The sequence below is a fragment of the Solanum dulcamara genome, chromosome 11 (genome assembly GCF_947179165.1).
Source record: "Solanum dulcamara chromosome 11, daSolDulc1.2, whole genome shotgun sequence".
In the NCBI taxonomy this organism is placed as follows: domain Eukaryota; kingdom Viridiplantae; phylum Streptophyta; class Magnoliopsida; order Solanales; family Solanaceae; genus Solanum; species Solanum dulcamara.
Window position 1 is genome coordinate 43,874,419 of NC_077247.1, and position 17,020 is coordinate 43,891,438.

Consider the following 17,020-nt stretch of genomic DNA (forward strand, 5'->3'; position numbering starts at 1 on the left):
TAATTTATGTGACACTGTTTGACTTGACACAATATTTTAAAAAAAAATAAAAATTTTTGAAATTTGCAATTTAAAATAAATCTTAGATATTTATTGTTTGTAATTATAGAAAGGTGATTATTATTTTAGAAACAGACTAAAAAAATATGTCTTTATCACACAAATTAAAAGAGATGGAAAAGAATATATTTTAGAGACAATGAAAGAACAACTTGAGACCTCATGCAGTAGAACTTGTGGTACAATTTTTATCCTTATTCATATTTTTCCATTGACAATTGCATAAAAAAAATAGGGAAGGTCAAAAGGCCATAATTAATCTCTCATTACTTTGTGGAAGGTTTTATAAACTGATCATGATTAGTAATTATGGCTAATTTATATACATGACTCATGCGCTATTCCACCAATTACTTTATAAGTTTGTACATATAAAATATGGAATTTGCATTATATATGCTTACTAAGAAAAAAAAAGAAGGGATAAGCACATCAAATTATTTGTCTCAAATGTATCAAAAATACTTTTTGATCTTTTGGTGAGATTAAAAATATGTCAAGCTGAAGTTTAAAAGTTGTCAAAAAAAAGAAGAGAAAAGGACATTTTTTTAAAAATGAACTAGAAAAAGAAGTAGGACAAACAAATTAAAACAGATGGAGTATCATATTTTTAATTTTAAATTTAGTCTTATGGACGAGAGTGCAAAAACAATCAAACCAATCTATATTGAGAACGTTTGTGTGAAGGTTTCATGGTTACTATAGTGAGGTGATGTTATAAATGAATACTAACATTAGACATTTAGATCTCATCTAGATGTTATAAACAAAAGTAGGCAAAATTTAAAAGAGTATGAATGTAAAAAAAATAAAAATACCAGTAATCTTTTCTCGTAAAGTTATGACCAAGTCACCATTTAAATACATTTTCCCCTTTTAGATGTTCATACTTGAAATTTGTTATGTGCATGACATTAATAATGAGTAATATAAATATTTTAGTATTTTATCTTACATATAATATATTTCTTACAAATTATCATTACACAATATTTAATGATTATTATAATGAGATAACTTTACAAAAAATATATTGCTATAATAAATTTTATTATTATTATAAATAATATATTATTATAAAAAAATAAAATATAACATAAAAAATCGATTCTCCTAAATTCATGTTGCCCGGAGCTACCTTTACTAGTCTAAAAATAAAATTAAATGACCGGGTACTGATAAAGACAACTTAGTGAAATTGTATAACTTAAATTCTTTTTATTATTAGTGACGTTAAAAATGTTAATTTCTATTACTCATCATTTAGTACTACAGGAGAAAATATCTAAGTGGGTATTTGAAAAAAAAAATGTGAAATTTGAGAAAAAGTTGAAATTAGAAAATAGCCGAAAAATCATCTTTTTTCTCCATCAATTTTTTTTGTCCTTATATTAAAATAGTGTCCATTTTTATTTATCTAATTTAAAAATTAAGAAATAATTTATTATTTAGGGCTTGTTTGGTAAAAAGGATAAGGATAATTAATTTTAAAATTAATTTTAGAATGACTTTATCTCATATTTAGTTGGGATAAAATTACGGGAACGACTATCTCAGAATTAGTTATCCCAAAATTGTAATGATATTTTTTTCACACATTGAGAATGAAATTACAATCTCACGATAACTAATTTCAATATAATTAATATCACGATAACTTGTTCACCAACCAAACAAGACATATCTTCTTAATTTACCCTTCTTATTAACAAAAGTCATTTCCAAATACATTTTTGAAAATATTAAATTTAAATAGTGATATAATAAAATTATTATTTAATTTCTTGATTTTTAAAAGATATGCCAAGACAATACTAAATAAATAAAAATATTTTAAAACTAAAACTATGCTTGAACATGAATAGTTAGAATACAACTTGAAACAATATTAATTTTTTGCAAATGATTCGAAATAAAACGTCCAAACTGTTAAGTGGAATGTCCACAATAAATTATTTAAATAAAGTGGGGCCCACTGAAAATGGGCAGCCCACTAATTTTTACCTATATATATATGCCATATTGGCATGAAGAAGGTAACGTAAAATATAAAAGGAAATTTCCTTCTCGTTCTCTTTTTCTTCTTCTGTTTTTTTTCCTTTTCTCTTACTCTCTCCGCTTTATTTTGTTAAAGATAGAATATTTCATAACACGTTATCAGCACGAGGCTCCGACTAATTTTTCAAGGTAACAAAAGTGGTAAGAGTTTTATTTAATTTTATTTTTATAAAATGACAAATATTTCCAAAATTGAATTTACTGCTCTTGATATCTATGGAAAAGACTACTCATCATGGGCACTTGATGCCGAAATTCATTTAGAATCAATGGGCCTGGCATACACCATTAAAGATGACAATATGTCATCCAATCAAGACCGTGCTAAAGTCATGATATTTCTCCGTCACTATCTTGACGAGTGACTAAAATTACAATATCTTACATTAAAAGACCCCCTTAAATTGTGAAAAATTTTAAAAAAAAGATATGACCACCTGAAGTTGGTCATGCTTCCACAAGCTCGTCATGATTGGCTAAATCTAAGATTAATGGATTTCAAAAATATAACTGAATATAATTCTGTTTTATTTAGAATTATAGCTCAGTTAAATTTATGCGGAGAAGAGATCACTGAGCAAGATAAACTTGAAAAGACATACTCCACATTTCCACCCGCGAATATGCTCCTGCAGCAGCAATATCGCGAAAAAGAATTTAAAAAATATTCTGAATTACTTTCTCACCTTCTTATTGCTGAAAGACATAATGAACTATTAATGAAAAATCATGATAGTCGGCCAGTTGGTTCTTTGCCACTCCCTAAAGTGAATCGGACAAATTCTAACCAACGAGAAAGAGGTCATGGCCCCGGTCGTGGTCGTGGTCTTAGTCAAAAAAGATATTTTAATCATGATGCTCGGCTGGCACCGAGAAATAACCAGCAATATAAAAGGCAGGGTAAAAAGCCAGAAGCTTTACTGAAGAATAATTCAGAAACAATATGTCATAGATGTGGAGGTGTGGGGCACTGGTCGCGGATTTGTCGGTCGTCAAAACGTCTGGTTCAGCTATATCAGGCATCATTAAAAAGGGCAAAAAATAATCTAGAGACAAATTTTATCTCTGAAGATAATATTGAGCCTATGCATCTAGATGTAGCTGATTTCTTTAATTTTCGAGATGAAAATATGAATATTGACAGGACTAATAATATGTAAATATTTTTTTTATCTGTATTAAATATTGACAGGACTAATAATATACATATTTATCATGAATATCCATAAAGCTTGTGTCTGCATATCTGGTAATATGCCTTGATTGCTGCCTCATTAAAAAACTTACTAGGAAAACCCAGTGGGACAAAAATTTAAAATACGCGCTGCACTTTTTTTTTAAAAAAAAATAAAAAAAATATATACATATTTATCATGAATATCCATAAAGCTTGTGTCTATATATCTGGTAATACGCCTTGATTGCTGCCTCATTAAAAATCTTACCAGGAAAACCCAGTGGGACAAAACCTTGGTTAAGGAAAAAAGAGTGCAGCGCGTATTTTACAATACGCTCGATCTCAGACAGGTTATTTGTTTACACACGGAGGGACTGCTATATGATGGCGATCTACAAAACAGTCCATTGTTGCTACTTCTTCAAATCATACTGAAATAATAGCAATTCATGAAGCAAGTAGATAATGCGTGTGGTTGAGATCGATGATACAGTTCATCAAAGAAAGATGTGGTCTGGAAAATAATGTTAAAATACCCACAATTATATTCGAAGACAATGACGCGTGCATAGCTCAATTGAAATGTGGCTTCATAAAAGGAGACAGAACGAAACATATTTCACCAAAATTATTTTTCACACACGATCTTCAGAAGAATGGTGAAATTGATGTACAACAAGTTTGTTCAAGTGATAATCTTGCAGATTTATTTACAAAGGCATTACCAACATCAACTTTTGAGAAATTAAGATATAAAGTTGGAATGCGCCATCTCCAAAATATCAAATGAAGCTTTCATCAGGGGGAGTAAAATACGCGCTGCACTCTTTTTTCCTTAACCAAGGTTTTGTCCCAGTGGGTTTTCCTGATAAGGTTTTTAATGAAGCAGCAATCAAAGCGTATTACCAGATATGTAGACACAAGCTTTATGAATATTCATGATAAATATGTATATTATGTTTTGTAAAGTTTTTTTTTACACGTGGACATCAAAGGGGGAGTGTTAAGTGGAATGTAAGTGGAATGTCCACAATAAATTATTTAAATAAAGTGGGGCCCACTGAAAATGGGCAGCCCACTAATTTTTACCTATATATATATGCCATATTGGCATGAAGAAGGTAACGTAAAATATAAAAGGAAATTTCCTTCTCGTTCTCTTTTTTTTCTTCTATTTTTCTTCCTTTTCTCTTACTGTCTCCACTTTATTTTATTAAAGATAGAATATTTCATAACACAAACATAATTTTAAAACATAGTAAAAATTATTTATGACAAAACGAAGAGTAAAAGGTAGTCAAAGGGGAATTTGTAATATGTAGGACCAGAATCTGCCAATGCTTCTAAGACAGCATCACTTCCCAATAAAAGGACTTGAACAGTATCTTAATTAACCATATTTAATAAATCATTTTCACGTCCACAATAAAATAGTATAATAATAAAAAAATGGAAAAAGAACGCTTGTATCCAAAATGGAACCAGAAATCCATATGTACATTCTGATGGGATTAAAAAAAAAATACTGTTCGATTATTTTTTGATATCATTGAAATATGTATAACATATAGTATTTTAGTAAAAAAAAGTTATTTAATTACTGTTTAATATTATTAGATATATATATTTGATGGTATCAAATGTAAAGAAATAATGATTCAATAAATAAAAAAGGACATATTTAACTAAATAATTTAGACCATAAATTTAATTTTAATAAATAATTTAGATTGAATCTAATTTTAAATAAATATATTTGTTAATGAATCCAATTTATATAGTTTTTGATAAAAAGATTCCTAATGTTCTTTTCGCGGGTTAAAAGGCTCACCATTTACTGAAACATCATTTCCCGCTATTTCTCTTTTTCCTTTTCCCTCTCTTTTTCCTGCCAAACTTTAAATTTTCCCTTAAATATATTGAACCTTTTAAACAAATTAACAATTACTTAATCTCACGAGATTGAAACTAAATTAGAATATCTTGTGTTTCATATCACTTGACCTAATGTTGACTTGACTTTTTAATTTTTTTAAACTAAAAATGTATTAGACTAAATTAATTTTATTAATAATATTTTGAGATTCTATTATTTTTTGTGTAATTAGTAATTTTTTATTAATTTACTTGAAATGAACAAGTAAAATAAAATATCTATTATAATACAGTGGCTAAGTAAAATGAAAGGGCAGAAGTACTTAGTCATCAAAACTCTAATTAAGTTTTTTAAAATAATATTTTGATATTTTTAAAAAGGTCGAAAAAAGATCATGCAAAATCAAATCTTATTGATGTTGAAATTTTAGACAAGATTGAAGATTTTTCACTTCTCATGTAGCATTTTTTTATAGCATGTATCTGATTACAAAAAAATGAATTAACTATGAATTTCAAATTTAGTAAAACTATGAATACTTGAACACTATTTCTAACATACAATATTCCTTTAAATATTAAAAATATATATAGCCTGTTTGGATTGACTTATTTTTAAGCAGTTTATAAGTTGAAAACTGATTATAAGTTAAAAAAAAAGAGTAGGTGCAGACCAACTTTTGTTTTTGACTTATAAACTGTTTTCAACTTATAAACTGCTTAAAATATGTTCATCCAAATAAACTCAACTATTTATTGAGGCTTATTTTAAGTACAAAATGACTTTAAATTGGCCAGCCAAATACTCAAAAAAAGCTGAAAACAGTTTATAAGTTAATCCAAACGGCCTCGTAATCTAGAAATATAATATAAAATTCCTTTTCAAATTAAAAAGAATATAAAAAATTAATGAAATGACTATTCGCAAATTGCCCCAAAAGGTTAATGATAGTTTCAAATTTATCAATATGAATTGTAGTGTAGTGATGTGATTGCTTCACCCTTAATCAGATGTTTTAAATTTAAGTCTTTGGGTATGAAAAAAATCATGTTGGGAGCTATATCCCCTAATAAGCCTTGTATTGCGTAATCTGAATTTAGTTGAAACTCTACGGACTCCGAACACACCGGTGAAAAACCAAAAAAAAAGTACTAACAAATTTATAATACAAATTTTTAGTCAAGAAATTCCAAAAATAATAATAATTGAAGTACTAGATTTTTCTTAAATTGACAAAAAGCCAAATAAATATTCGAATGAATAAAAGACACATAATTTTAGGTAGCTTTATTGTGTTCTCCAACAAAAAATGTCCTTTTTAGAGAGAGAAGATATGTGGGGAAGAAGACAAATACTGAGTGTCACTGCCAGTTCTGAGAGGTGTGAGCTTTCTCTTTCATTCATTCATATTCAAAACAGGACTAGGGTTTTACCCTTGTGGTTTAGTTTTTACCTGAGGAGAAAGAAATTTTGGTCATTTTCTTGAACTTTCATTTATCAAGATTTCTGAAGGGCTAAACACTTTGCTGTCCCATTTCATTTTCTTGTACTTTAATGCAGATTTTTTTTGAGGCCACCAGTTGAGTGCATTAAAGAACTCGAGGTACCAAGATAATTGAAGCTGTAATCATTGCAAGAAGTACGGAGCAGTAGGCTTGAGTTATAGTCAATTTCTTCAGTAAATCTTTGAAAAAGACACTTCTTTTTTTGTTTTTCTTCTATTTGAGTTGATGTTCTTGGGAAAAATGTGTGTTGGTTGGGAAGGAAATGCTGAACTTGTTTTCCTATCTTGAATCTTTGAAAGTTCAGCCTGTACTTTGTTTTTGTCACTCATTGTCTCTTTTCAGCTTCTATACCTAGAAAAGTTTTTTTTTTTTGCATCTGTCTTGTATTGCTGTTGAAGGGCTCTGGTGATTTTGGGTTGAAGTTGTGTACTCTTTTTTCCCTGTTGTTTTACTGCTTTGAACTGTGATGTCATCGAGGTGTAGTGGCATAGATATATGTTTATGAAAGGTGGTTTTCATATGTTGAGCTGCTGTTTACAGTGAATCTCATACTTACAGCTGCCCCTTTTGGATTTCTTGGAAGGTTGAAGCTTTATTTGTATTTTTGGGAGCGAGTTTGTTGTCACTTTGTCTGGTAGAGAAGCTTCTTCTGGTGTTACAATGAAGCTATTTAGGTTTTTGATGCTTGTGCTTTGTTTTGGTTCTGCAATGGGTCAGCTTCCTTCCCAGGACATTTTGGCCCTGCTTGAGTTTAGGAAGGGTATCAACCATGACCCAACTGGTTATGTATTGCAGTCATGGAATGAGGAATCCATTGATTTCAATGGTTGCCCTTCATCTTGGAATGGTATAATGTGCAATGGTGGTAATGTTGCAGCAGTTGTTCTTGACAACATGGGTTTATCTGCTGATGCAGATTTGAGTGTGTTTGCTAACCTCACAATGCTTGTGAAACTCTCTATGGCTAACAATTCAATTGCTGGACAAATGCCAAAGAAAATTGGTGATTTCAAGAGTCTTGAATATCTGGATATTTCAAACAATCTATTCAACTCCTCTTTACCAGGAGAGATTGGGAAAGTAGGAAGCTTAAAGAATCTGTCACTAGCTGGTAACAACTTCTCTGGCCCAATCCCTGATACTATTTCAGAGCTCATGTCAATTGAATCTTTGGATTTGAGCCACAATTCTCTTTCTGGGCTACTTCCTTCATCTTTGACCAAGTTAAATAATTTAGTATACCTCAATCTGTCTCTTAATGGATTTACAAAAAAAATCCCAAAAGGTTTTGAGCTAATGGCTAACCTTGATGTTCTTGATTTGCATGGAAATATGCTTGATGGTACTTTGGATCCAGAGTTCTTACTACTTACTGCTGCAACTTATGTTGACTTAAGTGGAAATTTACTCATGAGTTCCACTTCTGAACATCAGAAATTTCTACCAGGCATATCTGCGTCGGTCAAGTACTTGAGTCTTAGCCATAATCAGCTTACGGGGTCACTAGTAAGTGGCGGTGAAGCTCCTGCATTCGGGAACTTGAAGGTTCTGGATTTGAGCTACAATCAGCTGTCCGGGGAATTACCTGGCTTTAATTTTGTGTATGATCTTCAGGTCCTTAAACTCAGCAACAACAGATTTTCTGGATTCGTTCCAAATGATCTTTTGAAAGGAGATGCTTTAGTTCTCACAGAACTGGATTTAAGTGGAAACAACCTCACAGGTATAATTCATTTTGCAAATAAAGTAGTATTTCGTTGTCCTAGCGCTGAACTTGAGTTGCAACAAAGTAGTTTATTTCCTATCATTATGTTAGTGTGCTTTACTTAGTCCCTTCATTTTACAGGGTCGATAAGCATGATTACATCAACAACTCTGCGTGTTCTTAACTTATCCTCTAATGTTCTTTCCGGTGAACTTCCACTGGTGACAGGAAGTACTGCAGTTCTTGATCTCTCAAAAAACCAGTTAGAGGGGAATCTAACTAGAATTCAGAAATGGGGGAATGTTGAATTTCTTGACCTCAGCCAGAATCAATTGACTGGAAACATCCCTGAGGTTACAGCTCAGTTTCTGCGATTAAATCGCCTAAACCTTTCTCACAATGCTCTTACTGGATCTCTCCCAAAAGTTATCACACAGTTTCCCAAGATAACAGTCCTTGATCTTAGTTTCAACCAGCTGGATGGACCTCTTCTCACTTCTCTGCTAACATTACCCACTATTGAAGAACTTCACCTACAAAACAATGCACTTGTTGGAAATATTGATTTCTCTGCCCCCTCTGCTACACCCAACCTCCGCGTTCTTGATCTTTCTCATAATCAGCTTGCTGGTTCTTTTCCTGATGGGTTTGTATCATTGACTGCGCTTCAAGTACTTGATATAGCTGGAAATAATTTCTATGGATCTCTGCCTACATCAACTGGTCAAGTTAGTTCGCTTACTTCTCTAGACATTTCACAGAATCATTTTACTGGTCCACTGCCAAAAAACCTGCCTGATGGCCTCCAAAGCTTCAATGCATCGCTCAATGACTTATCTGGTGTTGTCCCTGAAAATTTGAGAAAATTTCCTTTATCATCTTTCTACCCTGGAAACTCTGAACTTCAATTTCCAAATCCTCCCTCAGGACCTGGCCAAGCTTCACCAGAAAACCAGAAAAGTCGATCACTTAAAACTATCATCAAGGTGGTAATAATAGTTTCTTGTGTAATTGCTCTTATTATTTTGGTCTTGCTAGCCATTTTCTTTTATTATATACGAGCTTCAAGGAAGCCTCATCCTCGAGTTACTGAAAAAGATGTTCATCGCCAAGCCACATCAAATCCTTCTGGCTTTAGCAGTAGGGAGGGTACTGGTGGTGCAGTCGTTTCAGCTGAAGATTTTATGACTTCACGAAAAGGATCATCAGAAATAATTAGTCCAGATGAGAAAATGGCTGCTATAACTGGTTTCTCCCCTTCAAAAGGTAGCCATTTCTTTTGGTCACCAGAATCTGGAGATTCGTATACTGCAGAAACCTTTGCAAGACTGGATGTGAAGTCTCCAGATCGTCTTGCCGGAGAGTTGTACTTCCTTGATGATACAATCTCTTTTACACCTGAGGAACTTTCCAGGGCTCCGGCTGAAGTCTTAGGCAGAAGCAGCCATGGTACATCTTACAGGGCAACACTAGAGAATGGGTTGCTCCTGACTGTGAAATGGTTGAGAGAAGGAGTGGCGAAGCAGAGAAAGGATTTTGCAAAGGAGGCTAAGAAGTTTGCCAATATTAGGCATCCTAATGTAGTAGGATTAAGAGGTTACTACTGGGGTCCCACACAGCATGAGAAGCTCATTCTTTCGGATTATATATCCCCTGGAAGTCTTGCAAGTTTCCTCTATGGTAAGCTTCATGTACTCTAAACTCTCATGTTATGTTTTGCTGTAAATACTTAGTAAAGGCTTTGTGTCCCTGTTCTTTAATCTAGTAATTTTCCTTTAGTTCCCATTTCATATTTCATACGAGGCAATCTGATTGTGTGACATATCTCACAGTTAAGATTTTTTCGCATGCACATTACATTTGAGCACTTTAATCATTGCTGTGTGATCCTGTAGTGGGATTTTATGTGGGAACATCAAGTCTTTAGTCCTTGGTTTGATGTGGTAATACTTTAGCGTATCTAGAGCCCAATATATTATGTATGACTTTTGTTTATGTAATTTTCACACCTAGTAAAAGTAGTAATACACCATCACCATGTGCTCTTCGTGATGGTCACTACACAGGCTGTGAGGGATTTGCCGTATGGCACTTATTATTTCTAGTAGTTAAAATTCTGTATGTTTGAGTTCGTAATGGATCTGAAAATTGTGATGTTTAGCTTGTTTCATGATTAACTTTGTTGGAAATTTCATTTTTTTTTCTTTTGCAAATCCTTCAAATGGACTTGCTTTCTATTCAGTTGATCATTATATATGTCGTCATTCTCAATATACTTCTCACCTTTGCAGATCGACCTGGTAGAAAAGGTCCACCACTAACCTGGCCCCAAAGACTCAAAATATCAGTTGATGCTGCACGTGGTTTGAACTACCTCCATTTTGATCGTGAGGTTCCACACGGAAACCTTAAAGCAACCAACATCTTGTTGGATGGGTCTGACCTTAATGCAAGGGTTGCGGATTACTGCCTTCACCGCCTCATGACTCAAGCTGGCACAATAGAACAGATTCTTGATGCGGGAGTGTTGGGTTATCGTGCCCCTGAGTTGGCTGCGTCAAAGAAACCACTGCCTTCCTTCAAATCAGATGTATATGCTTTTGGAGTTATTTTGCTGGAGCTGCTAAGTGGGAAATGTGCAGGTGATGTTGTCTCTGGCGAAGATGGTGGAGTAGACTTGACTGACTGGGTAAGGTTGAAGGTGGCAGAAGGTCGTAGCTCTGATTGTTTTGATAGTGTGTTGTCGTCTGAGATGGGAAATCCAGCAATGGAGAAGCAAATGAAGGAGGTTCTTGGTATAGCTGTGCGATGCATTCGTTCTATATCCGAGAGACCTGGTATCAAGACTATATATGAGGACCTTTCATCTATATAGTTTGTACTCATTTTGGTTTTGGTGAACCATACGTTTTGCTCTACTTTGGGAATCAAATAGCTCATTGACTTCCCTTTTTAGTAGTAGAATTAGAACATTTAGTGTGTGAATGGGGCTAGTTTTATTGACCATTGTTGTAAATTGGGGCATATTTAATGTGTACACAAACTTTTCTCCCCTTTTTGGCGTATGAGCATTCAATGTTTGTCATTTTCTTTGGAGTACATACTCGTCTGTTTATTTTCCAAGTTCTGCAGCACAGTTTCACAGAACATTTTCAGATGCTCAATCAAATATAATGCTGGCATTAACTTTGCAGTGCAAACAGACCAGAAAAGGTTTTCAAGGGGAATCCCGGCTCACAGTATGTGGAGTATGAATATATGCTCAAATGGCCAGCTTATGAACAACCGATACTGGTTTTTCTTCTTGTCCACTTCTCAAGAAAAATTCAATTGCAACATCATTATACAGATACTTAAGGTGGAAAAGGAAATGTTTCAAGAACATACGGATGCATGCTAGTTACAATGCATTTAACTATGCAAGTGAAGAGAGGGGTGGGATAAAGGTCTGACTTTAAACAACAGGGACTCTAAATTAATTGAAAATAAACAACAAGATGCAACAAATTCTATTGCTGCAACTTTAACAAAGTATGTTCGTCAAACCTGAATCCAGCCATCTCTGCCTCCTTGCAAATATCCTTACACTTAGCCACCCTTCCAGAAGCCATATAAATTTTGATCAAGCTGCAGTATATGTCAAAAGTTGGACTAAAACCTGCTTCCTTAAGTTTAGAGAAATAGCGTACAGCCCTTGAGAGATCATGCAAAGCAACAAAAAGCTTAATCACTACACGATAAGCTGGAAGATCAAAAAGGCAATTTGAAGCCTCCATTTCCCATAGCATGGCTAATGCCTCTCTATATTTATTCGCTGAATAATGACAGTGAATCAGAGTAGTATACATAACTACACTTGGATTACCACCAGATTTCCTGAACCAATCATATAGTCCCTCCACGATCTCAAATCTTCCCAGCCTAATGCAAATCTTCATGATAGCTGTACAGTCCTGTGGTGTCAAATTCAGATCATCTCTCACAGCAAGCTCCTCTAATAATAACAAGACAAGTGTGCTTTTATCAGGATCCTTACCAAGCTCCAAGATTAGCTTAGCATATACCCCAGTATCAAGCACTCTGTTAGATTCCTTAGCCATTGAAAGAAGCTTCAAAGCAAGCTTCAGGCTTCCTCCTTTAATATAACCCCTTAACATTGCTTCATACACACTCCGACTAGTCAAGCCAGTGAACTTGTCCAAATCAAATGGCACTTTTAACTCATTCGATCCTGCCAGAACTTCAATGGTAGAACCAAGAATACGATCATCTGGGAAAAGATGGGGTTGTTTCTTCACCCAACAGAATGTTTCCAGAGCTCTCTCCGGAAGGCCCAAGTAACCCAACTCTCGGATTGTCAACGACAATGATCCTTTCCGAAGAAATGGACTCCATTTACTGAGAACCTTTGATACAGTTTCCTCTGTTGAAAGGCCTTGTATTTCTTTTGCCAAACCAATCAAGAAAGTGGGATTCTTGTACACTTGCTTTGATATGCATTGCCTTGAACAATTTGTGAATCTCTTTGGTGTAGGAAGTCCTAAAGGTCGAATCTTGGAAGGAAGGGGCAGAGGGAGAGGCCTCTCTCTATCCAATTTTCCAGGTTTCTGAGGGATCCTCCCTTTGAAAAGAGATGAAATTGCTTCCAACTCATCCGACTCCCATATAATTCCCTCATCATCACACATCCTTCCTTTTTCTACTTCCAGCTCCAATTCTTCATCAATTCCATTAGAAGAAGACTCACTTGCAACTCCCTCATCATCCTCGTACAAGACCCTTTTGAAACTATAGTCCATGTCTGGTAGCAACTTGGGTCGTCGAGAATTTCTAAGGTTTTTTGGAACTTTTCTATGGTTAGCTCTGTAATTACTGGAATTACTAGTCTGGGAGATAGAATATGTGGATGAAGACCAAGGAAAGGACTCATAAGTGACTGAAAACATGCAACAACTCCTGCTGAGCATTTCCTCGAACAGTTAGTCGGCACCGGACTCGTAACACCTTTGAATCTTACTCCCGTATCTTCAATGAAACCAGTTACATGTAGCCAAGAAAATGGAGAAAAATGTAAGGGGTGGGGGTGGAGTTCTTGAGGAGGAAGCTAGAAGAGGGAACAAAAAGGAGGAAGTTTATTACTTATCTTTTTCCTAATTTAATACATTAGTTTGAATTTTTGCCTCATATCATTTCATAATATGTGAATGATGAACAAACTATTGATTTTTTTTTGGTAGTCGAACGATTTAATCAACTACTCAAGAGATATATGAGTAATTTTCATTCCATCTTTGGTGTAAAACTAAGGTTGAATACATATGCGCCTCTATGAGATGAGTAACTCCGCGTAACTAGATTCATCCGTAGCATAGAGGAGAAGTCAATCAAATTTTGGTCTAGCTTATTGCTTTACAACATTCTCTCTTATACTCTTCTTAAATTTTATCCAAATTTCCTGTTTAGATGCCAGTAATAAGAGCCTGTTTGAATAAGATTTTTTAAAACTGCTTATTATAGGCTAAAAAATAAATAAATTGGGGTAGTCCAACTTATTTTTTTTTGGCTTATAAGCTGTTTTAAATAAGCTAAGTCAAACAAATTCAATTATTTTTTGAGGCTTTTTTTAAACACAAAATAACTTTAAATTGACTAGGCAAATACTCTAAAAAACTGAAAACAACTTATAAGCTAATCCAAACGAGCTCTAAGTCTTGATCCGATTGTACACTTGGTTCTGTTCACAATTGTGCATATCAGAAACAACTCACACAAACTAAAATAACTAAAGCGTATAATGTCAAATATATCTAACGTAAAAATGAGAAGATTACATGGTGAGGAACTAACCAAATGTAAGTTGAGATAGTCAATCAACCGGGTTACTAACATTTCCCATTTCCATTTTAACTCCTATTGTGGACATCTATTTAGATGAAGATTACTCTCTTCTTTTTTATGCCTTTTTTATGCCAAATATTATTCACCTAGAAGATTTGCCTGTCCTATTTTCCAACAAATACCCAACACAATCATCAATAAGTCCTCCATTTCTATTCCTATCTCCAAAGAAACCACTCATTTGTCTTGCATTAGCTCTCAATGACTCACCCTCTTCACTCAGTACACCAAATTTCACAGATTCAGCCACTGAATCACTACTAAAAGATCCATCCTTTTCATTTCTTGGTATCTCTACACCAACTCCTTTCTCTTGCAACAACCTTGTATTCAACCCTTGATCATTCATCACTGGGAACATAATCAAAACCCGCCCAAAACATAGCGCCTCTATGACCGAATTCCATCCACAGTGAGTCAAGAATCCACCTACTGATGAATGGCTTAGTATCTTTGTCTGTGGTACCCATCCTCTGTATATTACTCCTCTGTTTTTGACTCTGTCTTCATATCCATCAGGAAGCTGAATGCGCGAGTCTGCTTGATTATGTATTGGCTGATTCCTTAATACCCAAATGAATGGAAGACCACATTTTTCTAACCCCAGAGCTAGCTCATTCAGCTCTTTTTGACTAAGTGTTGCTTCAGTTCCAAGTGCAACATAGACAACAGAATCTTGATTTTGCTTATCTAGCCAATTCTTGATTCCTAGCCATGTTGTATCATTGCTGTCCAAATTTCCATCTTTTACTACAGATGGAGGAAGGACACCAATGGATATTATGGGTTTCTGATAAAGCTCAGAAACCAAGCTGAACCATTCGGGTTCGAACTCAACACAAGTTCTAAACAACACAACATCACTTCCATCTATCGAAGCACCAAATCGAGCTCCATCAGAGGTACCTGATTCAGCTGCTGGTGCTTCGAAATTCTTCTTAATCTCGTGCAGTCTATAATTGACTTTCGTTTCGAAAGGAATCCATTTGGGAACAACTGTATAGTCCTCAGGGACTGACCTTTCATCATTTAACAAAGCCCAAGGAGGTCCATAAAAGGACATAGTTGCAGCAGTAAAGAGACTAAAGAAAGCACAGGAGACGCCTAAATCGCGTGCATGTTTAGGTAGCCACGGAGAAGCATAATCATAGACAATCCAATCTGGTTTGGGGTTGGATGAATTTTCAAGAAAATTGGTTAGTGGGGTTTCGAGCAAATCGAAAGCAATCTTCAAGAACTGAGCTTTTTGGTAAGGTATGTCCATAGAGGATTCTGCATCATCAGGCAGGTTTTCAACTTTAGGCAAAGGAAAACTCACAATATGAAACAGGGAAGCAAGATCAAAGGGAACTTTATCTACTACTCTCTCAATGTTTCTTGGAGTTGAGATGAAGGTGATTCTATGGCCCCTTTGAGCTAAGCACTTGGATAGATGGAAAAAAGGTATGATATGTCCCATGGCTAGCCATGGGAACATCACTACATGAAGAGCTTCTTTTTCGTTCTCCATTGAAGGAAATTAGGACTACTGAAAGAACAAATAACCTCCTAATTTATAGCAATAAGTATTTCTTTATTCTCGCGTTCGACTCTTTGCTTATATTGTTCTTATCACTGCTGTTTTGACTTGCTGTACAAAGACCATTTCAATGAGATGATTCATTCAACTACTAGCTAGCCAAAAGCTTATGTATTATAATACACAGAAAGTAATTTCTCATTTTCAAAATACAAGATGGTCAAAAATGAAGGCCCCTTCAGCCATAAAAAACAAAACAAATTTATTTTAATAATCTATTCAAATGACGTCGGAACAATCTTGGAATTTTAAATAAGTTGGAGTCGGATATATATATATATATATGAATAACCACTTACTGTCTTTCCCTTTTATTTTTAAGTTGTAAACTCTCAAGCTCCTCAGCAACCTGTTCTGCACTAACTTGAACCTCCAACTAAGTTACTTCTTACACAGAGCATTTGGTTTTGGAAATCTTACTAACTTAATTGGTTAATTATGTGAACTTTAACTTTGTTGGTGAGCATTTGATTCCGTACTTATAATTTCCTTTGCCTCCCTCTCTTTTACTAATTTATGTGTCACAATTGGAGTTTCGAAAGTCAAACTTGACAATTTTGATCTTAAATTCGAATAATAATAAATGACAATTCAAAATATTAAAAAAACATATAAAAAATCAAGGTCAAGAAAGATTTGTCTGAATCTCGAAATTCAAAAGGTGTCACGTATTGTATTATGAAATTCATTGTCACATAACGATGAAAATGTTCATTCTATATAATACTCCCTCCATCTCAATTTATGTGATACAATTAAAATTTTGAGAGTCGACTAAGCTTATCTTTGATCAGAATTTCTTTATATGTCTTTTAAATATTTTATGTTATTAATTATTGTGATTTTTAATATTTTTTTTACGTATTTTAAAAACAAAATTTAAAATTTTTAATATTTAAATTTACAATTAAAATTTAGATGTTTGAATCTGACGGCTACCTTATTTCTTTTTCTCATTATTCCTCACTCATCCAACTCTGTCCCATACGGCCATACCTATATTATAGTCATATTATAAGTCAATTTTTTCATTTCTCATTTTCCCAACTTGCTGCTGCATTTTTCTATAGTATCTTTTTATAAATTCAAATTAAAATAACCCTGTATCTTTCTTGACACCTCATTCGAATCAAATCATGGACAAACATGTAATTCAAACACT

General features: G+C 34.0%; 3 protein-coding genes across 3 annotated transcripts; 1 reads left to right on the plus strand and 2 right to left on the minus strand.

Moving 5' to 3' along the window:
* The first annotated feature begins 6,954 nt into the window (after positions 1–6,954).
* LOC129872088 (LRR receptor-like serine/threonine-protein kinase GHR1) lies at positions 6,955–11,480 on the plus strand. The gene is made up of 3 exons (XM_055946959.1): positions 6,955–8,399; positions 8,523–10,061; positions 10,673–11,480. The coding sequence occupies exons 1-3, from the start codon at positions 7,337–7,339 to the stop codon at positions 11,254–11,256; spliced, it is 3,186 nt and encodes a 1,061-aa protein (XP_055802934.1). The 5' UTR covers positions 6,955–7,336; the 3' UTR covers positions 11,257–11,480.
* Positions 11,481–11,673: 193 nt separating this feature from the next.
* On the minus strand, positions 11,674–13,829 carry LOC129872089 (pentatricopeptide repeat-containing protein At2g01860). Its single transcript, XM_055946960.1, has one exon. It carries the CDS (start codon positions 13,346–13,348, stop codon positions 11,891–11,893), a length of 1,458 nt encoding a protein of 485 aa, XP_055802935.1. The 5' UTR covers positions 13,349–13,829; the 3' UTR covers positions 11,674–11,890.
* A 453-nt stretch (positions 13,830–14,282) lies between these two features.
* LOC129873347 (UDP-glycosyltransferase 91C1) lies at positions 14,283–15,854 on the minus strand. Its single transcript, XM_055948424.1, has one exon. It carries the CDS (start codon positions 15,787–15,789, stop codon positions 14,362–14,364), a length of 1,428 nt encoding a protein of 475 aa, XP_055804399.1. The 5' UTR covers positions 15,790–15,854; the 3' UTR covers positions 14,283–14,361.
* Between the last annotated feature and the right edge of the window lie 1,166 nt (positions 15,855–17,020).

What these genes read in the sequence shown, in the direction of transcription:
- LOC129872089 (XM_055946960.1), bottom strand. Translation starts at nt 13,348, where the DNA reads ATGCTCAGCAGGAGTTGTTGCATGTTTTCAGTCACTTATGAGTCCTTT.
- LOC129872088 (XM_055946959.1), top strand. Translation starts at nt 7,337, where the DNA reads ATGAAGCTATTTAGGTTTTTGATGCTTGTGCTTTGTTTTGGTTCTGCA. An exon ending in AAGTGGAAACAACCTCACAG is followed by an intron (nt 8,400 to 8,522) that starts GTATAATTCATT and finishes TTCATTTTACAG; the next exon opens with GGTCGATAAGCATGATTACA. An exon ending in TCTTGCAAGTTTCCTCTATG is followed by an intron (nt 10,062 to 10,672) that starts GTAAGCTTCATG and finishes TCACCTTTGCAG; the next exon opens with ATCGACCTGGTAGAAAAGGT.
- LOC129873347 (XM_055948424.1), bottom strand. Translation starts at nt 15,789, where the DNA reads ATGGAGAACGAAAAAGAAGCTCTTCATGTAGTGATGTTCCCATGGCTA.